The sequence below is a fragment of the Manduca sexta genome, chromosome 14, assembly GCF_014839805.1.
Source record: "Manduca sexta isolate Smith_Timp_Sample1 chromosome 14, JHU_Msex_v1.0, whole genome shotgun sequence".
NCBI lineage: Eukaryota > Metazoa > Arthropoda > Insecta > Lepidoptera > Sphingidae > Manduca > Manduca sexta.
This window is the reverse complement of record NC_051128.1, coordinates 9,683,425-9,708,952: the sequence shown is the minus strand read 5'-3', so window position 1 is coordinate 9,708,952 and position 25,528 is coordinate 9,683,425. Positions and strand designations below refer to the sequence as shown.

Sequence of the window (25,528 nt, the reverse complement as noted above, 5' to 3'; positions counted from 1 at the left end):
CTACATTGCTGATGACTGCTATATGCTACTTCTTATCCCGGGAAAACATAAAGCGGGCTTTTTATCTTAGAATCTTTTTCACGCTGGCTGAGCTGCGAGCAAAAGCTAGTAAAATATACACTTAGGAGGTGTTGCTTGCTACATCCACGTGACAGACCTTTCATTATCATCGGCTACAAGAAGTCCATTGCTAAACAGAGTCGTCACCTAAAAATTTCTAGACCGACCTGATAGAAGCAGCCTGCATCTAACGAATTCCGGCGACCTTTATTAGATGGTTTGTCCAAAGATAGTCGATATCCTTTATTATTTAATTAATATTATAATACACACTCATATACCTGTCTGTTCGCTTAATTTCATACAAATCTCTTGAGCCGTTTTTGCTTTTTCTTCTAACAAACATCCGAACATCTTCAGACTGTCTCATCCATAATATTATTAGTGAGAAATAACACATAAGATTTATTAATACATTCATTTCGTGGTCTGCAACAGTCATAACTATTTGAGTTATATTACCTACGCTGGCAAGTTTATTAGGAACCAATCCTAGAGGATTCTAAGTATCAATATTGTGTGGAGTGGTGTGGAGTGTGTGATATTGCTACGGTAACCTTCATAATATCTCCAAAGTGACAATATTACTGAATAAATGAAAAATACGTAATAAAACAATTGTTATCTAAATCTGTGTACGTACTTCTAAAGTGGGCATCTTCTTAAAATAATTTGAAACATACTTTCAACCAGGTTTATTTAAAAAAATATACACATCATGCTTACAGTTTTACTTGTTTTAGCGCTAAGAGGTGATTAAGAATTGCTTAAATAACTGTCAAAAACTTCACCGGTTTCCTAGTTTAAACCTTATTAAGAGGCAAGATGTTAGGTTTTGACTTACAGCTTATCGAGTAAATTTGTGTTTAACTAAGTATAGCATTGCGAAATCTTCAGAAGTAAGACAGATAATATAATAATGAATAAAAGGCCATAATTACATGAAATTCGTTCAAAAGCTAACTTCGTGGAAAATTTTGCAATTCAATAATTGTATGTGAGGAAAATAGTTACTATAGGTAAAAAAACGTTTACTTCAAAAAATTATGTAATATATTATACATATTACGAAGACCTAGAAGCATCTGGTAAGATGAATACGTCTCTTTATTTTCAAAGCAAGTAGGAAAAATAACACCGGCATATTACTCGCGTAGTGACACGAGTTTATTAGTTTTCGGAGAGCATGCCGTCTTCAACAAATCCCTACGGCAAACACTTCGCGGATGACCCGAGAATTATTTGTGGATTGACCTTTGAATTATATAAAGCATTGGAAAAATCTGACAATTTTATTGATCGCTGAAAACCTTGGCGGAATTTTAATTAATAATTTATTTTCTTTGGCATCGTCAGTATTCCTTCCTAATATATACTTTTTTTCTATAGGTTTACTATTTATAGGTAGGCTAAAAAAAAATGTACAAAAATGTTGTTTCAGATTTTCCTGATTAATTACTGTAGATAATCTCTTTCATTACATACAAAAGTTAAACTAAAATGTTAATGTTTGCTGTCTCCAAAAAGTAATTTAATCGATTTTTCATCATTAACAGCCATTTTCCATAAACGATCTCTATCTTCAATCCGTTTCCGAGATGAATTAATCAAAATGACTCATTTGCAAGCATTATAAAAAAAATCTGATTGAACAATTTTAGATTTTAGATAGATGTAAAAAAGCGATTGGGCTCGTCTATTGGCATTTATCGTTTCTTGCATGTGTATTAAGAAAAATAATTATAATTTCTGAAGAGTTACATGTAGTACATTTGAATACGTGACAACGTCAGTTCGCAGCGGATTCGCCATAAAGCATGAATAATGGATACATTTGTAATGCGAGCTATAAAATATTGAAGCACTGGTATAAACCGGCTTATAAAACTCATTTAATACTTCCTTATACCGAATTAGCGGTACTTTGTCCATGATTTAGGGATATTTTTTCCTGAATAGGGTTAGTACTTTTTTTTTTCCATAAATTGAGAATGTGAGCATTACTAAGGTACATCGCGTTCCAAAAAATAAAGGAAAATATTATTATTATGATTAACTGATCAGTAGTCACTTAGCGTGACGTAATATATAGACACTACAGAGCTTTATGGGAGATACATAAATGAAACTGTATGTATATTTATGTTTATTTTATTTTGTAATCTTTGTTGGTCCTAAATAAATAATAAAATATTTTAAAAAACTAACTAATTACGTCCATGGACGTCGTGTCATACGATGGACATAAAAATCAAATATTTTGTATTCCTATGCGAGAATCAAACCGCGATTTTTCATAACTCTACACCATCATATCTCGACGTTAAACATTAATTATCCTTAAACTTCCTCGCGTTTCAAAAACCCAAAGCTGCGGTATAATGCCTAATTTATATAAACAACGCAATTAAAGTGCTAATTACAACCATACACGCCCCGTAGTCGCCTCGTCTATATGCTAATGTCGTGGTGCCCTTTTACTTTTTGTTCTCCATAAAATTTTAGTGACACTCACGCATATTGCTATGTATTATGCTTAGGCGCTATGGTTGAACCAGAGTGTGTTAATATATCTTAGGAGGTGCAGCTTGCACATATCTTACTGTATTTTTGAGTTTAAAACAGAACAAACAATTTGTTAAACGCTTTTTTTGCAGTAAACATTATATTAGCAAAATAATTACAGAATACAATTTCAGACATTTTTTGACAACGTCCAACCAGAGAGAATAAATAGAATAGTCGCCGCGTGACATTATTCTGAGCATATTATTTTCTCTTCTGCCAGCCTGCCCGCGCAGCCGAATACTTCCGGAAACGCCCGATGTCATCAGCTAGGATAGCGGCGCGTTACAAATTGTAGTCGTTTGATTGGAGGTCAAGTGACCATAATTTGTTAGGTAAAAATTGAGCTTTAACAAACATTTTACGCATACACATACACATCACGAATGTATCCCCGAAGTCGTATGCTAAGGCACAACCAGGGCGCCCACTTTTCGTGTGTTCTATCCTATGCTGTGATAGGGGGCGAGCATGTCGCCATAAACATTTTGGTTACAAATTTAAAAAAAATTATACATGGGTCGACGGGACAGTTACAGGTAATTTCTAGAGTAAAAAAAAACAAAAAGCAGTCATCTTGTGCTTGTGAGTAAATTAAGGAATTTTCTCATCTTGTACGACCTCCTCACTCAGTTACGTAAAATGTATTCAACGGATCAAATAATGTACGTGGGAACGCGCGTTTACGTAACGCGACCAATTGAGCTATGGACCCCTCGTGCATCATCGCTTCCTGCTATTATCTCGTATTGTGTGGTCAACGTATGTATTGCAGAAAAGTTTTAATATTACCAGAGAGACTATCTCATCATACCACCCACTAAAACTTTGGTAAGACAGGATCAACACTGGTACGTACGACATCAAGTCCTAGAGTTCCGTCGTCAGAAATGCATCTCGGGCAAATTCAGACAACACAATGGCATAGGAATCCCATCTATCATGTGATAGAATCGCTATTTCATGAATCAACCTCGAGTTATTCGTTACTTCTCTAATATTCAGATATTTTTGCGTGTCCTGCAAACCCAAAACCCACAGTTTCACCGCTAAGCCAATAGCCCAATGCATTGATCCAACATCGGAATAAACCCACGCAACTCCATCATGAAAAAACATCATATTTTTTGTGTAAACAAAAATAATTCGTACGCAATATTATATACGAATGTCCTTCCTTTGACTGGGCTTATTTATTCTATGATTACATTACCGAAAAAGAGACCTCGGTTGCGTACAGAAATTACGAGGCGAAGCGACGGCGCGTAAACAGCTTACGTCCGACAAATACGTCATATTGGATTCTAAGGGCCTGAGCTGAAGTTGTACGTAGGTAAGGCTACTATTGGAGTCTGAAAAAATAAATATTACACTGAATAATCATGCCTGTGTACGATTGGCAAAGCTCAAGTAAAATTAATTCATTGTTTTTTTTTTGTTACCTTGATTGATCGGACGAACTTGTCGTTCGCCTGATGGTAAGCGATACGACCGCTCATAAACAGTAGTAACATTATCCAACACCTTGAATTACAAAGTTTTGTTTGATATTCCACTGCAGTCGCCATCCTCAGACATGAGATGTCTTATTATGTCCAGTAGTTACACTGGCTTCAATGTCCTTCAAACCGGAACACAACACTGACTACACACTGCTGCTTGGCGGCAGAAATAGATATTGCGGTGGTACGTACATAGGCGGATTCTCACATACGAGACCTCCCACCAGATAGAAAATTTTACCCAGATACCTTAATGCCAAGATGTTTCGACGTCCAATTGACGAGTTTCCTACTAAATATTTTAAAACGAGGCACACTATTATTAGCAAAGTACTTGATTTCATAATTTGTAAAATAAAGAAATAAGAATATATCTATTACCCAAAGATTCCTATGTTTTAAATTATATATCACGTGCCTAAGACCTCATCACTCAATATATTTATGTTCCTATGCGAACAATATTTCTATGAAAATAAAACAAATTTAAGTATAAAACTTATATAACATCCATAACAACTATAATAAAACTAGTTATAAAATCCATTTCCCAAGCGCAGAGTCCCACATTTCATGCTTACGTTATGATGTATCTCTGCGGTACTTATTCTTCACTTATGAATTATAAACGTTACTATGTAGATGTCGACAATCTGAAATATGTATGACAATTTTCATAAAACACAAAGACTTTTCTTCGGCTTCCTTTAGATAGATTGCAAGAATGCATAAGGGTTTGTAATAACTATAAAATTAGAGTTGATTTTGAAATACACATACTAATATATTACATAAGATATGATGTGTACACTACGTCAACTAATGCTCGATGACTGATTCAGATCATAGCATTGCAAACAAATCTGTGTGATTATTTCAATGCTTATTATGTGATGTTTTCAATGTGATCATATTGTAAACATGATAAAAAATGGTAAAATGAAGAATTTAAATATTTTTAAATAAAAGTAATTCGTTTTATAAAGTAATAATGTGAAATAGTCTAGTCAAGTGTCTGTAGTCGAATGCCACTTACTATCCGGCTGCCAGCGAGATCCATTTAACAACTATAAAAGATATGGACAATATGTTTCTTCGGGGATTTTATTTTAGTAACACGAATCTAAGGCGGTACTAGAGTATCATAAATTTCCGAATTGCGTTTGTTGTCTTTTTTTTATTAATATTCGTCTAAAAAGGACTCTATAGCTTCTACAAATAAAGTCACAAATTAATAATTAATATGTTGTCAATAACATAGATGTTAAGGAAACAGTATTCAGATGGTAAATAGTAGTATTATTAATAATGAAACATTAAAAATGATTTTTAAAGAACAATTAACCCGCTGTACACGGTTAGAGTAACTGGCATAGTAGTTCAGTAGTAACTATGCCATGTAACAGACTTGATAGAATAGTATGTTAGTTGTCTCTAAAGTTTACACTACCTGTGTCAACCAGGCCTTTTAAATGTATAATGAATTATTGAGTTATAAGTAATATTTACAATTGCAAAGTAGCTATTACATTAAATTCAGTTGTTATTACAAGTCAGAGTAAAATATTACCGTTTTTGGGTATGCATTTAAATATTCATAAAACTTAACGAATCTACTGTTATTTTAGCACACTACATTTACTATCCTTCTGTTTATCCTTCTATGATTATAGGTCTTAATTTATATGATTTCTAAATAAAAACTAATTTTAAGTACACAAAAAAAAACATTAAAATAAACACACATCTCTTAAGCAAGTTCTTGTCCAAATAAAAATAAAAGCGCTACCATTCCCTGTAACCTAACAAGGGACCATTAGAAAGATAGTAGTAACCTCGAGTGCAGTTTGGAGTTTAAGGCAATCCGTGTACGTTCTTCTTCAGTAGATTATACAGCATGATACCGACCATCACCACAAGGACCAATGGTATAAGAAAACACAGCAGTTTACTTAGATTACACATGCATAAGCTGGAAAATTATTTGCAAATATTTAACCCTATTTGGCTTCAGAGTCAATACACTTTGCCCTTAATAAATGTGTATAAATTTCCGAATTGCGCTTGTTGTCTGCTGTTTTATTATTTTAGTCTGAAAAGGGCTCTATAGCTTCAAATAAAGTCACAAAGTAATAATTAATATGTCGCCAATGTGATGTTGTCAATAAAGAAAAATTATTCCCGTTCCTCAAAGAATTACATAATTAAAAACATCATTAATATTTATGTGGAAGCTTCTCTTACAATACAATGTATAGGTACCTAATGTCTTCTTAAAGGGAGTAGGAAAACGATTTTTTATTTTTGTTTCCTAATAATACACCAAACAACTAGGTTAACGGGTTGCTTTCTTTGATCAATATAATTAAATGGTTTACCACATTTCTGTAGGCTAAATGCGCACTCGATCAATATTTATAAATGTTTACATCGTAGACTGGTTTGCATAGTTTTTTGAGTTACATTTAAAGTGCATTACAATTGGTTCCATTTGTCATCTTTACTGTCGCCATGGAATGACCATAAACATAAGCAGATCATATTTTCTGTCAATTGCAAATCATAAAATAATTTTGGAAGGAGATTTTATCAATGACTTATTTCATTTGCGGAAAAATTGCTGTTAGTGAGTAATTCTCTTACGATTCAATGTCAAAGTTTACGATACGTAAAATCAGTCTTCTAAAAGTACGCAGTGTAAAATGAAGGTGCATCCTCAATCTAAGATGAGCTTAGATATTACCAACAATAATATTATAGTTACAATTAGCAAAATATTATTGTTAACTTAGAACTTTACGAAACTACTAGACAAAATACAAATAGAGCTGTAATTAATTTTAAATTAATGTCAAAGCTTTTTACTTTAATTTACTCACATTTCAAGAAGTGTAAATAAAATTAACATTATATGTGTGAATTTTTACTTTTAACCTTGGTATAATTTGAATCTCTAATGACGAAAGATGTACTAAAGTATACAAAGTTTCTGACTACCCAAGAGAATCATTAAAGACGTTTCATTTTTTACTCGGCACTCTTTTTTCGGACGAAAATTATAAATAAAAAAAAAACTTGTCGGTATAGCAGCATTGTGCGTACGTTATGTGTGAACTGAGTGACCTTATGAATTCTATTTTAGGTCGGGCAATATAAAATTTAAAGTTTTATTTAAAAACACACTGCCCAGGCTTAAGATTTACATCTAAAGACAGATTTTATGATTACAAAAGATGATTTCTCTTATAACCCTATTGTATTTTGTAGATAAACCCGGCATTTATCTACAAAATACAAATAGACAATTTTTAAACCAATTTAAAATGAACACAAATAAAAAAATACATTGAGAACTCTGTTGCAAAAACTTGTTTATTGTTTTGAATAGACAACGAGTTGTTCGATACACACATTGTTTTTTACAATCACGTAACTCCACTTCATTTTCTAACACGCACGTACAGGAATGGAATATATAGTTTTTTATTCGTTCCATTGTTTTTAACACCTCATTGTTTTTATTTGTTAATATTTTCATTGAAAATTCACTCCTCCTTTTAGTGGTCATGGTGTTCTGTAACAGATTCATTTGCTTAATGTGACGAAAATGATGTTTTTATTAATTTAAGATATTCCTTTAGTATTACTAGTTTGTGCCCGCGTCAACGCTAATGTAAAAAAGATTTCCCGGATAGATATTTACCAGGGATAAAAAATCTATAGCACCCATGAGTAATGTAGCTTCCCATTATTGAAAGAATTTCCAAAATCTGTTCAGTAGTTCCAGTAGCTCCTACAAATCTACAAAGTTTTCCTCAAAATAATCAATAAATACGTCAAACTCGATTAAGAAATTAAACTTGTCGGTTTTATAAATTTTTTAAATTATTCAGCCATTTGTTAAGAGGTCGGAGATGCCATATACTAACATTATTTAGTGCGCAGGCCACAACCATTATACCTACAATAAGTCGTATGAAAAAGTTTGAAAAAAAAAATTTACATCAATAATTCTCGTTGCCTTACCGAAGATTCACTTACACATGGATTCATCAGACGAAGAGAGAACAAAAAGTACCACGACGACTCCAACAATACACAACACAATCCATAGAATAATTTGTGCGCCGATGTTCAATGCGTCTGTACTTACAAACACGTTATGGTAACTGAGAAAAGAAAATGGGTTTAGAAGATAAAATACGGAGTTCCTAACTTTATAAAATAATTATTATATTAACAACTAGCGACCCGCCCCGGCTTCGCACGGGTGCAATGCTGATACTAAATACACTACAGAAAAACTGTGAATGTTGGATATAAAAACATAGCGGCCCGCTCTGGCTTCGCACGGGTATAACATAACAAAATAACAGTGTTTCTCCACTATTTAATGGATGTTATTATTATACATATAAACATTCCTCTTGAATCACTCTATCTATTAAAAAATCCGTTGCGTAGTTTTAAAGATTTAAGCATACATAGGGACAGAGAAAGCGACTTTGTTTTATACTATGTAGTGATAAGAGACACGACTCAGTACTGATTTTCATAATAAACTTTTAGAAATAATTACAGTACAGAAATTCTGATATTATGAGGTTAAACATGTAATGTATCAGGGTAACCGCAATGCACAATCACGCATTTTATGCGTTTGGGTGTTGCTACTAATGCTTATTGATGGTCGTAAACTTTCCCATCCGTCTAACGACTTGCAGATTTCGTCATGAAATTATATAAAAACCTATGTATTCATTTGTGGTACAAGCAGATAAAGATTGCTGGTAGCAGGATATATTTTGTATCCGTCTGGATAGCGACCATTGTACACCAAGTGTTAAAACCCACCATAGCCGCCCATGTTAATGTGTATCGCGTACCGGGATGAACCTGTGTATATGCCTTTTAAATAGGCCGACATAATTGTGTTAACTGGCGAGAGATAATCATATCTCGTTAATCGACACTCGACACCATCTATCTGAACCCCATTCTGCTTACTAGTACTACTAGGTGTAGCTAGTGGGTTCACTTTGCTGTGCCCGTATTATGAAAGAAAAGGTCAGAATTACACTCTGCATAATATTTTATAATTTAAGTACATTGTAGCTGCTACCTCTTTTTATGGTATGTTGAGTTCACCGTACCTTACGACCCTACGTTGAGCCGCCCTGATAGTTGTTAAACGTTAAACGACTGTCGGGCCGAGTCGCTAATTATAATATCGTCCTCAACCGCCCCTGCGCGATGCCGCTTAAAGCAGTCCGTCTTCTGTTGTGGGGGGGACTCAAAAGCTCCCGCGCAACGAATGATGCCTTCGTTGGCGTCAATGACAGCGTAAAGCCTACTTTGAACGCTGCAGTATCTTAATGGCAGACAGTCTCCTGCCGCCCACCAACGACCTCCCAATAGCCCCTATTAGTCGCCTCTTACGACATTCCAAACGCCCCACCTCCACAAGGCGGGTTGCTGCTACTCCCGGCATTTCATTTACACAAAAGATTGCACAGATATCTAACAACTCACATACAATTCCGTTGAGCCTCGATTTTCACGATTTATACATATTTAATTCAATCAAACAAGCGAGTCGGACAAATTCGTTTGAAAAAGGATTTTATGGATAACAAAAAGATCGTATACCCATCGCAAAGGCATACATACAATCGCGGAACAAACACACGGTAACAAAGCCGGGATTTTCTTTTACAGATTTATTTGCATCCATGTGTTTCTTTGCGTATCAAAAACTATATGTGCTAATATATCATGATATAAGAGATCGTATTCGCGAAAAAAGTGTTAAGAATAAGACAAACTCTGTTGTCAAAGTGGTCTTGCATGAATTACTACAACTACAGTGCAGTGACGAGGGGTATCACTGCACTGTATTCACTACCGGCGTCCCTTTCAAAATTTATGTAAAATCTAACTGGCATTAAAACGATTTATAAACCCTATTCATGCATACTAGTATCTATATTATTATTTATTATTTATATATTATGTTGTGTCGGGTTCCCTTTGGGAAAATTTCACCCATCGCCACTGCTACAGTGTGCCTTTACATCAATTCTTATTATTGATATAAGAGTGTGCCTTATTACTTTAGCACTAGCAGACTTATGCAGCCATGCTGTGTAAACTTTATCTAAGAAACCAATAGTTTTGTTTAGGTAATGAATCTAACTTGCCATTACTAGGTTATAGTCCTTTGATTAATACAATTAAAATAACTACGTACCACATTCCCAATTTCAAATTATCACATTTTTAATTAATTTTGCACTTGACATTTCATATAGGTTATTTTGAAATATCTTTTTTCACACTGTAATCATTATGTAAAGAGGTGGGATTATATACTTACGTCTCAGAATAGACTACTTTTCATCTTCTGAACCTGGTAATAAAAATATAAGTAACGATTAAATACGGACAAAATTGAAACAAATTTAGTAATCAATATCATGGAAATTAATCGGAATTACGAAACTAACTATGAAAAGACGTTTAAAAATTTAGGATTTTTAACAATACAGCCATTGTTTAAAATTCTAAATTAACAGATAAAAGTCAATTTCCGAGATTGAATGTGTTTCAAAATTGATATAATTAAGTCAAAGAATTAAGTCTTTTTCCCGATACATGATATAAATATAAATAATTATTGATCTCGCAACAAACTAATATAAATCATAATTGGTAATATTAACGTCTACTTTCCTATACAACTTACAAAGAAACGCTTCAGCAAGAAAGAAAAGCGCTACGAGCACTCCACCAATGGTAATGACGCAGCACATCAACTTGCAGATCATCTGACAACAGCATTGGCAACAACACTCGCACGGTATGCAACAAAAACCACCACCACCGCTACCTATCACCACATTACGAAAACTGGAAGAGAATCCTATAGGTATAGATATAGCTCTAATTAGTGAACTGCAAATCGCAGTTATTCATGGCTCATAGAATTATCTTAAGGTAAGATCAGTGCACATTACAGTGGAAACGAATTTGGTTAAAAGAAGGAAAAGAATCATAAATTATATGTATTTTATACTAGGTCATTTGATAAATCTTTAATGAGGTCCCTTAACAAAATCTTATAAAACCATCAAGTATGATTATCACTGCGGTAAAGTAATTACTTCAAACCCTGAAGCAATCTAATGAACAACTTTAAAGGCAAATATCCTTAGGAACAGTTTTAGTAACTTGGATAGATGAAGCAAAATATTACTAAGATAATTATTTCCTATCCAAGTTTAGTAATACCAATTAATTATTGGAGCACTAGGTGTAAAATAATAATTATTCGATCACTTATTGTTGCTACAATGTTCATAATAACATACCACATAATTTAATGAAAGATGACCACAGGACAGCGTTTCCTGAAGGCATGTCCGTGGAAGCTTGAATGCAAGAATTTACCATTTGTTTATATTGTAAGATAGTTTTATATTATACTGCAAGTGTTGTGACGGTGGCCATGCTGATTTGTCATATTGATAGCAATCAGAAACCATAGACTTCTATCAAGGAAACGAATGGAGCAAACGTCTTTTTGATTCCATTAGAAATCTTTTTCGTTAACATCGTCTAAACCGTGACATAAAATCTTAGATCCCCTAGAATGCAAAATAGAATCGTCAATGCCTAGAATACAAAGTGATATAAAGTATGTAGTTTGCTTTCATAGTTTTTTGAGTTACAAAATTTCCTGATGTTTTATTAAAATACCATAATTACTTAGGTTTCGACCGTTCGATAATTTAAGCTTGGTTTATTAAATGGTTCAATACATTAAATGTCGACTTGAGATCTCACTCAGAGATAAGATGAATTTATTAATACGGTCCTACTTTATTATGTCTATAAAGTACCTTATTCACATATGTATTATTTCACATTTTATACTGCCAGTGATCCAAGAAGACGGTAAAATCAAATTCCCTGGGTACCCTTAATTATGCAGAATGTTTGGGCTCTTAGTATTTTAGTGGCGAAACAGCCGTTGTAATCACATCTTAACTTTATTCGGAGTTAGTGTAAGTATTTCGTGAAGTTACAAAGTTGTTGTTTCTTAAATTAAAATGTTTTCAATTCAGTGGTATAATTTGTTCAACACTATAAACAGCATTGAATATAATTCACGAAAACGGATCCTATTAAAGAACTTTACGAAACAAAAGACCATTAAAAACAGTTTATTAAAAACTATAATGGAAACAAAATATCTCAATATAAAATAAATTACTAGAAACTTCTTAAACATTAAGTAAAATTATGAGGTCACAATTTGCAATGAATAGTTTCTGTTTTCCGCCCTAAGACGCGACAGCAGCGCAATAAGATCAAGTCCATTTATTGGTATGATCATTGTGGGTGGCCCATATTCTTGCTTTGATAGGATTGTAATGGTAGAAGAGGAATTCGTAGGTAAGGTTGTAGAATTCGTAGATTCTGTCGCAATTGTTGATTCCGTAACTTCAGGAATAGTATATGTTGAAGAAACCTCCATTGAATTATTAGGTCTTCTAAACATTTCATAATCAAATCCTTTGAACTCCGTTTTACGACGTCGATCAGAGCCTGGCCATTCTGATCTTACTGAGCGAGCTGGCACTGCAAAAATGTTACATTTTTTGGTTACAAAATTTTTAAGTATAAAAAATTACCTTCATGCTACTCCCGAAGATAGCTCTCCTATTGCCAGTGATTAGAAACAGGAACTCATTGCATTGAGACGTAAATTAAATACTAAATACAACTTAAGCTTGCTTTTAAAATAACGTCCATATAAAAGTCTTTCCACACTTTTATCTTCTTTTAAAAATATGTTATAATAAAGACTATATTCCTTACAATACATCATGTCTCTGTAGCTCGGTTGGTGATTGACATAACAATAATTCTAACCTAAACCGATACCGAATCCCAGCACTAAGATTATAGTTAATATGATGCAGCACACTAATGCAGTTAATGCGAGGCATACCGTAATCCTGAAATCATTGGAAAACATTAAACAAACTGAACAGGAGTAAATGGAAAGCAGCCGAACTTTGGACTTGAATGTTCTTTCTATGTCAAATGGCTAATAATAGGACATTAAATTAGACATTGTGATGTAGAAATTAAATATAATAGTATCACTCAAATCTTATTACAACAGGTTTATAAATTACGAAATAACCCTTTCATACAATATGTATTGCGAAGACTTTTACTTTTTGAGGTAATACCAATGCTTAGTTAGTTTCTTAGTCACCAAAACTTTGATGATTTCTTAATATGTAATTAAATATACTTACTTTTCAGAAAAATATAATAAATTAGATACAACACTTAAAACCATGCCCATTTTAGGATGTTATTTGCACAAATAGCATAATACAACTTTGCACCTTTGTACAGGAAATATTTGACGGATAATTGATTTGCAAATTGATTTGACATCTAGATCAAAGATAAACTTGTATCAAATTTTAAAAGGTTGCTAGTTATGTTGTTGGTTGATTTTCTTACCATGATGGTTCGCGACGATTCATGATAGCATTTTCTATGATTCTCTAAAATATCTAAATAGGTATTTGAGTGTAAGTAACGTCTATCGGACATAACCACCTGCCTCTAATGGTTCTTGTGACCAACCATATTATGCAACCAATATACATATTCCAAACCCCTTCATAATAACAAGATGAAAAGGCACAATGAAACTAGAATTTTCGTAGTATTGTAATGTTTTTTAGACTTATATGAAAAAGGGAGTATGTTTATAGCCTAACAGATGTAGAATATAATGCTGTATAAAAAAAGTATGTTTTACAAATTGAAAAATGTACGGCAAAAGACATAAATATAAACTAAACGCATGTCAGACTTGAAACAAGGATTTACGAGTATTCGATTACGATTTTATCATCAAGGACAACACAGAATGCTAAATGAAAACGTGACTCGAAACGCTATGAAATAAAGTCAGTTACATAAATCAGTAACATTAATAAAACAAACATCTATGTCCACCAACTTAAACACTATATTTCTGATTAGAAATGATTACAGTTCCAAAATTCTGTTGACGGTTCACGCTACTAATTCAAGTGTGACGTTTTTCTTGTATCCTCGTAGTTTTGCCAATAGCAGTGGAATATCTTCACCCTTGTTAAGAGGTATTATCATAGTTGGTTTTACTGGTTGTTTGGGTGTTCTATGACGCAATTTGTACAGATCTTGTTCAGGTTGAATCGGTCCATCAAATGGGTTATCGTCGTCCATCATCCTTCTGAGTGGAAGAAATGTTGTTGTGGGATAACCTGGAATGTGATAAAACAAATAGGGAGACCGGAATATTCATTCGAGGAACCATTCCATCGAGGAATACAACATCCTCTACTGGTCGACATTTTTCTCTGAATTCATAAGTATAACATCAGGTGTGATAGTCGCTTGCTATGCCATTTTATTATAAATTTATCCTTAACACGTCAATGTTTGAATTATTTCGTGGTAGGAGCATTAGTTAGCACTATACTTATTTACCGCTTAGCAATATCACTTTATTGTGATATCACAAATATTTATAGACATTGCTCGTATAATTAAAAAAACTATTATTTGTTATAAGAACATAACTACACAAATCTAAATAGTTTTAATGAGGTTTATATTTACTAGCTAGCTTCATATCAACGAAGCAGTAGTTGTAACCAAGCCCGATGCCCACGCCGAGCATAATCGTGAGCGTGGTGACGATACACGATATCACAGCTGTCATGGCGCAACACGAAGCTATCCTGAAAAATATGGAAATATTTACAACCAATATATTGACCCTCCCACAGTTCCTTTAGTTTAAATGGTTAAGCAAAGGTCAATTGCATCAAATAACCTACTTCTTTGATATAATTTTACACAAAAACTGGATAGAGGTGTAGATGGTGATCACAGATCAGTTTCATAGGCAAGTAACTACAAGGAAGTAATCCATGTTCGTATCCTTATCGGCAACCACATTTACCAACTTTCTAATAAATCAGAAATCATCATTACTAGTATTTTTGAAAGCTGTTATTTGAATCCTCATCGTCACAAAATTCTCAAAAGTATAATATCAAAAAAATTACCTTTCTAGTATATAGGTCACAGTTCCTATAGCAAAGCAAGGTTCGGAGCAAGTGCAACCCATTTTTCTATCAATAAAAAAATTATAAATAAAAAAAATCTATAAACGTGTAAAAGTATATAAAATAAAATTGATTATGTCATATCAATACGACATGACATATAGCACCATCAAAGCGAATAAAGTGTTAAGCTGAGTGTTAACAATAATATTATTTTTTTTATCCGACTACTGCAAAGCGAGCACGGTTAACGATTTTACGTTTATTATAATATTCTAATCTTGAAATGGCTTTTATTAAAAACTAGCTGATGTTCGCGGCTTCGCCCGCGTGAAAAGCCCTTCCTGCCGCAGAGATCCCTAAAATACTGTAGTAATTTATAGTGCTACAAATACGACGCCAGCTTGTCTATTTTTGCAGGTGATAGGATATATTTTACATCTGCCCGGATAGCAACCACCGTACACAAGGTGTTAAAACCCGTCATAGTGACCCAGTGTGCCGCGTTCCAGGATCAGTCTGTGTATCCGGTTACAATAGGCTGACATAATCGTGTCGACTGCCGAGGGGTAATCATCTCTCGTCAGTCGAAATTCTATTGGACACCACTCCACTTACCTTCAGGTGTGTGTCAAAACAATTTCAAGATTTAAAAAATATATTATTTTCCAAGGAAGTAAATCACCGGAATAAAAAGTAACATACATATATTTAAACAATAGTTATTATTCTGTGGTAAAGAAATTGGCAGAGAAGAGATTCTGTGCTATGCCTTAGTTCTTAATAAAATCAGAAAAAAGGTAAAAACGAATCAATTTTTCAATATTCCATCCTATCACAACAGTACTTTATTCATTTTATCTGATTTAATAAAAAAATGTCATAGAGAATTATAACGTAGTGGTTACATACATACTCTTTGAGAAAATATAAAAAAAATATCTGGCAATTTATTCTCCATGTTATAAAAATCATTAATTTTCTCAATACATATTATTATTTTATATTATCATTTAATTTATATATTTTACTTTTTTACAACGTTTATTGGAGGGAAGTATGGGATACACGATTCTCGAAACTGACAAATTGCCCGAGGTTCTTAAGAAGTAAGTTTATCTTCAATGGCCTATTTTACAATATTTTTAACATTTTGCGTCCCTGGTAAGAAGGAAACCCAGACGATTAATAACTATTAGTATATACTTGATAAATTACACTCCTCATCTTACGCTTAGCATGTCACAGATATCTGTATAAGGGTCTTCCCGCGACGCCTGTGCAATATAAATACTTTGTCGGCTCATTGTAAGAACTACTAAAACGCAAAAAATCACTAAGTGAAGCAAATTTTTATCTTCATGCATAGTCATCCTCCTAAGTCACTATAATAAACTAGCAGCTATGTTTTTTTAATTCATTCCGGTTCAAAATGAATAACTCATAAAAGTTAAATATTTTATGATACTAATATCACAACCAAAAGCGGCCTTAGCCTAGTTGGGTGTGGAACGGACTGCCAAGACCAATGTCAGCAGGTTCAAATCCCAAGGGCACACACCTCTGACTTTTCTAAAAATCATGTGTGTATTCTTTGTGAATTTATCGTTCGCTTTAACGGTGAAGGAAAACATCGCGAGGAAACCAGCACATCTGAGTAGTTTTCTATAGGAATTTCGAAGGTGTGTGAAGTCTACCAATCCGCACTAGGCCAGCGTAATGGACTAAGGCCTAATCCCTCTCAGTAGTAGAGGAGGCCCGTGCTCAGCAGTGGGCAAGTATATAATACAGGGCTGATATTATTATTATTATAATATCACAATTATAGTTAGTTTAATCAAACTTATAAATATCTTTCTAGTATTTTATTACACAATTTCAGTCTAAACAAATTACTGTGTTCTTAGGCAAAAGCATGACGGTATTTTAGGAGGAAAACAGATAGGCCCTGACTGAAAACATAATACCGATTCGATATGGTTTGAATAACAAAACACAAGAATTTAGTTTGTATGTTTTGTGGTTTAAACACAATGGAAACAGTCACAAATGAATTCATTTGTAAATTGTAGCATTTATTAAAAGTAGGCACTAAAATACAGGGAAATCACAATATGGGTAAAAGACAATATCCATGACAGTACCCTACAATTTTATTTTGTCTAATAGTAAAAATTATACACAAATGCAATCCATGATATCTGGACATGACTCAGAATTTTGCACCTTAAGAATATCCAGGTAGGTAGGAAAAAACTTGCAAATAATACACAGTTGACTTCGCAGCTTAAAACGAAGTCAGATTACATTTAAATTCAATGTAATGAGAATATATACACACAATATTAATGCATTAAGACCAATGCGTGAACAAATAAGATTATATAATGGAAAAACTGTTTTGCTCTTCTTGCCATGAAATCTCTGACAATACGCCTTTTATCGCAATTTTGACTAAAAATGTTTTTTTTTTTTATTTTCGTACGACATACGTAAATACGTATACAACTCACCAACAAGAACATTCATATCCAATAACTTATTTGATAATAATTACAATCGCATTAAGCGGGTCGTCGAACCATCCCCTCCTATTAGTTACAACAAAAAAAAAACATATAAAAATAAAACTTTATAAAATACTACATCATAGATAGCTTATTATAAAACTAATTGGTGTGAAACCAAAACTGAAATTCGAAGAAAAACATCAATTCATACTTCAGTTACTTAAAAACTTACTTTTATAAGGGCACGGCAAAGTGAACCCAATGCAGGTGGTAAGCGGAATGGGGTCCAGATAGTCTCGATCCACGAAAAAATATTATTGCCTCTCGCCAGTCGCCACAATTATGCCGTCCTAGAAATGTTTGAAAAAAACCTCGTGTCACTACCGTTCAATAAATCACCTACATCGGAGACAGCAAATATCCACACTCACATTTTTTTTACCAGCAAGCCGCGATGGGTGACCTGTCTGGTGTTCACTACCGGGATCTTAATGATAACCGTGTCAGCTGTCTCGATCGGCGTATTCATCGGGTACACATACTGCTACATCGAGCATCGGACCGCAATCAGGACAGGTACTTTCCACTCCTTATATGGACAGGATGTACTGTTGTGCGCTAGATTTAAGATTACTGACTGGATGGAATAAAATGGAGTCCACTTTATTGTCCAATTTGTCACCTTTAATTAGATATATCCATATCAGGTTGGCATGCAAAATTACATCATCTGTGTTCAAGAAAAGGTAAAAAATCATACAATAGTCATAAAACTTGTATTCGGATTTTATCAATTTGTATTTTAACTTTCTCACCATGTTTCGAAGACTTTGCAGTTTTCATGGTCTGAAGTTATGACTGTGAGTGACTGAAGTTTAGGTCGCCCGAAAAGTCAACGTTACAATATTTATACGTTTTTTTTTTATTAACTGATGACGGTCGGATCTACGCAGAATGAGCTCACAAGTCTGACATTTGTGTATATATAAGAAATCATCATACAAGCAATGTTTACATCGAAAAGTGCATTAACATTGAGTCCAAATTTTTTGTCCAGGTAATGTAACGAAATCCACTAGTTACCAATTACTGCAAGTACCTTTCGACGAGTCAGATGAAGGAAACTACAACAGAACGATCAACGGTGCCTTACTGTCCAGTGTGATCGTCTCCAAGATCCTCAAGATCGGCCACGTTCTCATGGAGGAGGAGACCGGGTGCCTACCCTGGGCTCGCGAGGGCCAAGTTTTGGACAACGTTTTGTACGATAGATGAATGAAAAATATTTAACTAAATAGGGTTGCCAGATCTGAAAAAAATTAGTAAAATTATATTGTAGCGATGGAAATTGGTTTAAATTAACTGAAATATAAATTTGTAAGTGTGTATATATTTTTTTTTATTTTATTATTATGTATGTTACATTCCTGAGCGTAGATCTACAAGACATGGAGCCTAAGGCGCAATATTAAAAAAATATACTATAGCTATTAATAAGATAGCGTCACCATAAGTAGCTCGATTCCTAACATGACCTACCATCCCTTTTTTGTGTTTTAATGCAAAAACTTACAATGATTTATTACTAGTTCTTATTAAATTTTATAATATGTGGCGATATGTTGCAATTTAAAGAAAGACTTTTCTTTACCTTTATTCATGGAACATTTTACGAAGATTTTAAAATTTAGTGGGCCGTCAATGATTCCGTAGCCTTGTAAAAATGCTATGACTTGGATGATAATGATTAATGTAACCATGAAATAGAATTTAAGTTATAAATTACTGTATAAAACGTATAAAATATGAAACGGAACGCTTTAATTAAATATTTATCGGTAATTACAGAAACGAATATTATATTATGTAGGTGGGCTCTATTTACTGACTTTGATTTCATATTCATAGTACAAATTGAAACAGGGCGATTTAATAACAGTACGCCATATTATGCCTCAAACGTAAAATATTAACGAAAATTTTGTTAATTGCTGCCTATCGTATCAAATAAAATTTCCTCATGATTATTGTGTAAATCCTGTATTTGTTGTTTTATAATCGAATTTAATAAATTAATTTCGTGGCTTCCATTTCTGGGTGGAATAGAATGTTTATATTTATTTTAACATACCCATTTGCTTTAGTTTCCTTAGGCATCAGATTTTTTTGGACTTTTTTAAAATAATGAATCAATTCCGTAAAACATAGAGTTCTGACCGCACACTCAGATACAAATATAGTCATGTCAGAAACTCCGAGAGACATTCTGACCCCGATCTGAAATTTCCAAGGATCAAATAAACATCATTTGCTCAGTTCGTGGATCGAATCTCGGCATCTTCACCCACAACCGGTTTATCGCTCGGTACGCCTTCCAGGACGTCGTGTTTTAATTGTTAGATACTACCAGGTATGTTAATTGTAATTTTTTCGTATAAAAAATGTGGTGACGTCACTGCGCCTAACATTAAATGTTTGTGGTAGGATATTTGTATCCACCCGGATCACGACCATGGTACACAAGGTTTAAAGCCCCCCATGGTGGTCTATGTAAGGGTGTTGCGTTTAGAGATCAACCTGTGTATACCCGGATTCATACAGCGGCGAGGGTTCAAACACTATTTGAACCCTATTCATCATACCATTAGGTGCAGGTTACTTTGCCGTGACCGCATAAAAATATTAAGCCCAAAAAAAATGTTGACCACCACAGGATGTTAGTTTATCCCTTGACAATCGGCATAGTTCTGCATCCTACATAATTCCTGATGTATCAAAATTAACAATGTAAGATTCGACGTGTAAAAGCTTTTGAATGTCGTCTGCTCCAATCGCCTCTAATCTCACTCATTCATATCATTTCAATCATTTTTGGAATTTGTCAATCATAATCGACTTGATACCTACAACTATATTGCATAATGTATTTTCTGAGACATCGATACAATAATTCGTGTCGACTCATCGCTGCGGTGGTGGTAGTGTCTTTTTTTAGGGTTCACAAACTTATACATATATTTTCATACAAAAAATATATATAAAATCATTATAACTTTCATTTCATAATTCGAATGACGGGGGGGGAGGGAGCGAGGTTCCGCAATTAGAAATTTCACTCGCCTAAGGTGGTGGTAGTATCTAATTTGCGTAAAGTTGAGCCGATGTTTAAAAAAATTACAGAAATCTATTATTATTATAAACTGTAATTTAATTTTCTTTATCAGGGATTTCTAATTCCCAGCTTTCCCGAAATTAATGCTCAGTCACATGTCTGACAGAAGAATTTGCTAGAGATACCGTTATATACGGTCGGGCTCAAATCAATGAACCCTTTCCAATATTTGAATAGGCGGATTTGAGAAAACAGTAGGTCGTAAAACTAAAAATTTACGTTTGAATTATGATTATTAATTACTTCCGAAAATAAAAATATAAATTAAAGATTCTATTCTCCATGTATGTGTTCAATATATGACTACCTCAGCCACTAGATATGTTCATAATTTGTGCTTCAATTTCACAGGGTCAAACTTACGACGTTTATTGCCAATTAAAGTCAATCTATTAAGAATACAAAATAATTATTTGTTACGATATTCGCTTGTTTGTTTAACAAAATATTGTTAACAACGTGTTAGTATTTATGGTTCACTACTAGAATATCGACATAGAAAAGTAAATAATTATGGCCTTTTGATGATTTGAAGGTAATTATTATCCACCAGAAACTCTAATGAAACAGATAGTACTCATATGCTTATCAATCAATTAAGAGCATATTCAAAAATGTGTTTATGTATGTCTTAAATTAACGAGAAGAATTTACTTAAACGTCACGCATCAGGACTTTAGCGATTTGTGTTGTGGGGCAGTGAGATTCAATAAGATTTAGTTTATTAGACTAATATTCGAGGGTATTAGGTCGTCGGCCCGCAGCCAGATAATGACTCGGCAATTACCGTGGTCAGATGCTCAATTGATGCAAGCGGCAGATATTATCTCATGCGTTTTGTTTCAAGGTCACGGGTCTATAGAATGTTATTATAAAGATAATTCTTGAAAAATGATCGCTGTCTCGGAGTTGCTGGCTTGGGTTCAAATTTCTAGATCGGAAAAATTTGTGTTTTTCGACCACATATCAGCTTGGAGTCTGGAATATGTGCCCGCTATAGCAATAGACTCGCTCCTTATCACATCATCGGCAGCCACATAAAGTCCACACATAGGTCTCCCCCAAAGATCCCATGATGGGATCCCCTTATGACATGGTGGGACGGAATACACACAACGGAAAGTGGGTACAGCACTTGCGCCTCTGCCTAAGCTTTTTTTAAAATCTTGACTCCACTCACTTAACGTCTGATTAACATATTTAAAGTTAAGTCGGCCACCGGGAGATGGTTTCTTTACCGTTGTCCAAATATACAAGTCTACTGATGAAGCGCAACTAATCTTTTAACATAATTTATTTAAAACAGCTGTAAATAAAATCATAAAATAAACCAACAACATCATATTAAAAATCCAACCCATAATCTACAAAAATCCTACAGTAAACTACGAAGTTGTGTTACTATGTTCCACTAGTTTAACTCGCTTGTACCACAAACTTGTTGGATTACTGGTTTTAAACTAAAGCAATTACCTCCATTCGTAGCCAAGAAGAGTTATCGCAGTTCTTCTTGATATAAAATTGTAATTGGCAGCTAAAGTTGAAAAGCTGGTGTTACATCGCTGCCGCACGAAGGTAACAGTTTGCTATCTTTTGTATGCTAACATATCATTGGATACATCATGCTGGTGGTAGGATATATTTTATATCCGCCCGGATAGCGACCACCGTACACAAGGTTTAAACCCGCCATAATTGCCAATTTAAGTGTCGCGTTTTGGGATCAGCCTGTGTATATCCGGATCCCACAAGCCGGCTTAATTGTTCAACTGCCGAAGGGTAATCATCTCTCGTCAGTTGACATTTTATTGGTTTCCACTCCTCTTACCATCAGATGCATTGGGGTCACTTTGCACGTATAAAAAAAACTTCAGACAAATGTATTACCTGTCTATTATTTGTACTATATATGTATACTTCATAAGTATTATATAATGTATCATCCGTTGTTGCTTTAGTGCTAAGACTGCGTGCTCTAAGAGCCGTGAGCGTCACAATTACAGACACGCTGGTCGCATGCGGCTCGCAAAATTAGAATGGCCGTGACACCTACATTGCACGTCCGGCATACAATACTGTCGGCTTAATGACATTTTTCAAATCAGAGCCTGATTAAATAAATTAGTGAGCGAGAAGCTAAAAATAACACTGTAATGCGTTGTTTTAACGATGAGCTATTAAAAAAATATCGCGAATTGAAGAGAAGCGGAGGAGGCGGAGTGGAAGTCGACCACACAAGGTGGATAGACGATCTAGTAAGAGTTGGAGGAAGTAGTGAATGCAGGCCGCTTTCTACAGGTCGGTTCAAAATCTTTGACAGAGGCCTTGTTCAATAATGAACAACTCGAGGCTGATAATGAAATATTATGTCATAACAAACAGTCCATCGCGCCGCGAACTATAGACCTGGTATAACTGAGGCTCAAAAATGCGATAAACCAGATAAAATAAATCTGTTTCAGCCTTTCGTCGTTACATGAAGAGATTTGAAACTTCGAATAAACGAGTTTCATGCTGGAATATCAGAATGCTCTTAAAGAAAGTTTATTACTATTTCTACATTCTACTTTGACGCTGAAATACCATAATTATAATGATTTGCCATCGTTTAACGTGCGTCCTAGACGAGCTTTGAAAAATTAATATGTAATAACTAGGAAACATAGAATAAGTATTGATAATATCTAAAACTAGTTTTCTTACTATAAACAATTAGGGCATCCATTCATTTAATCCTACTAATATTATAAATGCGAAATTTTGTGAGGATGGATGTATAGATGTATGTTTGTTCTTCTTTCAGGAAAAAACTACTAAACGGATTTGCATGAAACTTTACAGTAATATTGGTTATAGATCAGAATAACGCATAGGCTACAATTTATAATGATTTTGTGTAATTTGGTCATAACGTAACTATACATAACAAGTAAGTCAGAAAAACATTTATCCCTAAAAAATCCTTCACGCGGGTGTAGCCGCGAGCAAACGGTAGTTCATTAATGGATGAAATTAATATTTAACAATAAAAAAAATCACACACATCTCGATCTAATGTTACGCGTGCATGAAAGGAACAATTGCAAGTAATTAGTAATATAACTGTATATCTATAGAACTATATAGAATTTATTCAAAGTTTTATCAAGCTGCATTATTTGTAGCCTTTTTCCTTATCCGATATATTTGTTTAATGTCTGAGTAATGCATTCTTAAAACTATCAGGTTTTCAATACGCGTCATTCAAGGCTTACCTTTGCCACGTAAGCGAGGACAAATTATTATGCAGTTACCTTTTTGTAAATTACCAGCTTTTGCTGGCGGGTCCGCCTCTGTAACAACATTTCGATGGCTCCGAAATAAACTGTTTAGGAATACAATCTAGTTTTTATGCTTGTATATTTTATAATTAGCTTTAAATTTGATTGTAATCAGTTTTGCGTCTTAATTTTATTAAAATAAAAACTATCGTATATGAAAAAAATAGCAACATTCCCTTTTTTAAAGTTTTGTTATCTAGGTATTGTTTACTATAAGATCCATTTAAAAAAAGGAAGTAAATGTTTTTAATGAAGTTTTTTTCGTTTATTTACTTTTGAATTACATGGGTTTGATAGTAAACAGTACCTTGGTAACGAAACGCTTAAAAGTGAATATCACTATTATTCCAGATACGATAGTATACTTAGGAACCATCAATTGTTCAGAATAGAAATAGTTTAAATTTCTCTTCAGAATCTTTTTGCAAAAAATCTTGACGTCCAATGTTCCTTTGCTCTGTCAAAAATAAATCAACAAACACACTTTCATTTTATTAGTATAAATGCCGTTTAAGGACCTGCTTATTGACACCTCTGCTCAGCACCTCCGCGTCATTGCATTTTGGAAGTGACATAGTCGGCAGAAATGCATACGGATTTGTTTTTTTTATAATGCAATCTTTCGCTGCGTAGGCCGATAACGCAACTGTATCTGATATTGTGCTAGTGGGGTCCGTATCATCATTTTGTTTATTTTTTTTATAAGGAGACTGCAAAGTGACCCCTCAGTGCCTGATGGCAAGTAGAGTAGGGTCCAATAGAAAGTCGACTGAGGAGAGATGATTGCCCCTCGGCCGACACAATTAAAATTATGCCGGCCGTTTGGAAACGGATATACAGGCTGGTCCCGGAACGCGACACGCTTACAAGAACCACTGCGGCGGGTTTTAACACCTTGTGTACGCTATCCGGTCGGTGGTCGATATCCGAGGGAATTTAAAATATATCCTACCACCGGCAAATACTATAATTGTAATTGCAAAACTCTGTGAAAATGTATGGAATTTTGGATGTTTATGTGTTGTTAGGAATAAACAAAGTTGGGTGTTTTTTGCATAGCCTATGTCCAAGGTTATAGGCTACATTTTATCCTCGACTGCCTCGGTGGCGTAGTTGTATTGCGTGTGCAGTACGAAGTCCGCTCTGAGGTCCCGAGTTCGAATCACTATCTTTTTGTCACATTTTATTGTGGGCAAATATACAATGAGAATTGTATACCTAGGAAGGCTTTGACAGGGGCAAACCCGCC

The 25,528-nt window shown here is 34.1% G+C and overlaps 3 protein-coding genes and 2 long non-coding RNA genes across 7 annotated transcripts; 1 reads left to right on the top strand and 4 right to left on the bottom strand.

Annotated features, from left to right (window-relative positions):
- Positions 1-4,612: 4,612 nt before the first annotated feature.
- LOC115439897 lies at positions 4,613-6,652 on the bottom strand. 2 transcript variants are annotated; one of them, XR_003938311.1, is made up of 4 exons: positions 6,506-6,652; positions 5,963-6,099; positions 5,164-5,339; positions 4,613-4,780 (listed from the first exon to the last, which is right to left on the bottom strand). It is a non-coding gene; the product is annotated as an uncharacterized LOC115439897 (long non-coding RNA). The 2 variants fall into 2 exon arrangements; XR_003938312.1 differs by lacking the exon at positions 5,164-5,339.
- Positions 6,653-7,481: 829 nt separating this feature from the next.
- Positions 7,482-10,476, bottom strand: LOC115439892. Of its 2 annotated transcripts, none has more exons than XR_003938310.1 (3): positions 10,378-10,476; positions 8,154-8,296; positions 7,482-7,701 (listed from the first exon to the last, which is right to left on the bottom strand). It is a non-coding gene; the product is annotated as an uncharacterized LOC115439892 (long non-coding RNA). The 2 variants fall into 2 exon arrangements; XR_003938309.1 differs by having other exon boundaries at positions 8,169-8,296.
- Positions 10,477-12,370: 1,894 nt separating this feature from the next.
- On the bottom strand, positions 12,371-13,596 carry LOC115439901. Its single transcript, XM_030163963.1, has 3 exons — positions 13,460-13,596; positions 13,065-13,150; positions 12,371-12,770 (listed from the first exon to the last, which is right to left on the bottom strand). The coding sequence occupies exons 1-3, from the start codon at positions 13,507-13,509 to the stop codon at positions 12,430-12,432; spliced, it is 477 nt and encodes a 158-aa protein (XP_030019823.1). The 5' UTR covers positions 13,510-13,596; the 3' UTR covers positions 12,371-12,429.
- Positions 13,597-14,168: 572 nt separating this feature from the next.
- LOC115439896 lies at positions 14,169-15,436 on the bottom strand. The gene is made up of 3 exons (XM_030163958.1): positions 15,278-15,436; positions 14,826-14,947; positions 14,169-14,467 (listed from the first exon to the last, which is right to left on the bottom strand). The coding sequence occupies exons 1-3, from the start codon at positions 15,337-15,339 to the stop codon at positions 14,238-14,240; spliced, it is 414 nt and encodes a 137-aa protein (XP_030019818.1). The 5' UTR covers positions 15,340-15,436; the 3' UTR covers positions 14,169-14,237.
- A 737-nt stretch (positions 15,437-16,173) lies between these two features.
- Positions 16,174-19,179, top strand: LOC115439880. Its single transcript, XM_030163926.2, has 3 exons — positions 16,174-16,386; positions 18,233-18,363; positions 18,845-19,179. Exons 1-3 carry the CDS (start codon positions 16,337-16,339, stop codon positions 19,060-19,062), a joined length of 399 nt encoding a protein of 132 aa, XP_030019786.1. The 5' UTR covers positions 16,174-16,336; the 3' UTR covers positions 19,063-19,179.
- The last annotated feature ends 6,349 nt before the right edge of the window (positions 19,180-25,528 follow it).

Bases quoted from the DNA above. Each gene is read 5' to 3' on its own strand.
- LOC115439880 (XM_030163926.2), top strand. From the start codon at position 16,337: ATGGGATACACGATTCTCGAAACTGACAAATTGCCCGAGGTTCTTAAG. The intron at 16,387-18,232 runs GTAAGTTTATCT...TTTTTTTACCAG, and splicing joins TTGCCCGAGGTTCTTAAGAA to CAAGCCGCGATGGGTGACCT. The intron at 18,364-18,844 runs GTACTTTCCACT...TTTTTTGTCCAG, and splicing joins TCGGACCGCAATCAGGACAG to GTAATGTAACGAAATCCACT.
- LOC115439901 (XM_030163963.1), bottom strand. From the start codon at position 13,509: ATGGGCATGGTTTTAAGTGTTGTATCTAATTTATTATATTTTTCTGAA. The intron at 13,151-13,459 runs GTAAGTATATTT...CAATGATTTCAG, and splicing joins TTATTATATTTTTCTGAAAA to GATTACGGTATGCCTCGCAT. The intron at 12,771-13,064 runs GTTAGAATTATT...ACATTTTTGCAG, and splicing joins GGGATTCGGTATCGGTTTAG to TGCCAGCTCGCTCAGTAAGA.
- LOC115439896 (XM_030163958.1), bottom strand. From the start codon at position 15,339: ATGGGTTGCACTTGCTCCGAACCTTGCTTTGCTATAGGAACTGTGACC. The intron at 14,948-15,277 runs GTAATTTTTTTG...CATATTTTTCAG, and splicing joins GTGACCTATATACTAGAAAG to GATAGCTTCGTGTTGCGCCA. The intron at 14,468-14,825 runs GTAAATATAAAC...ATCACATTCCAG, and splicing joins CGTTGATATGAAGCTAGCTA to GTTATCCCACAACAACATTT.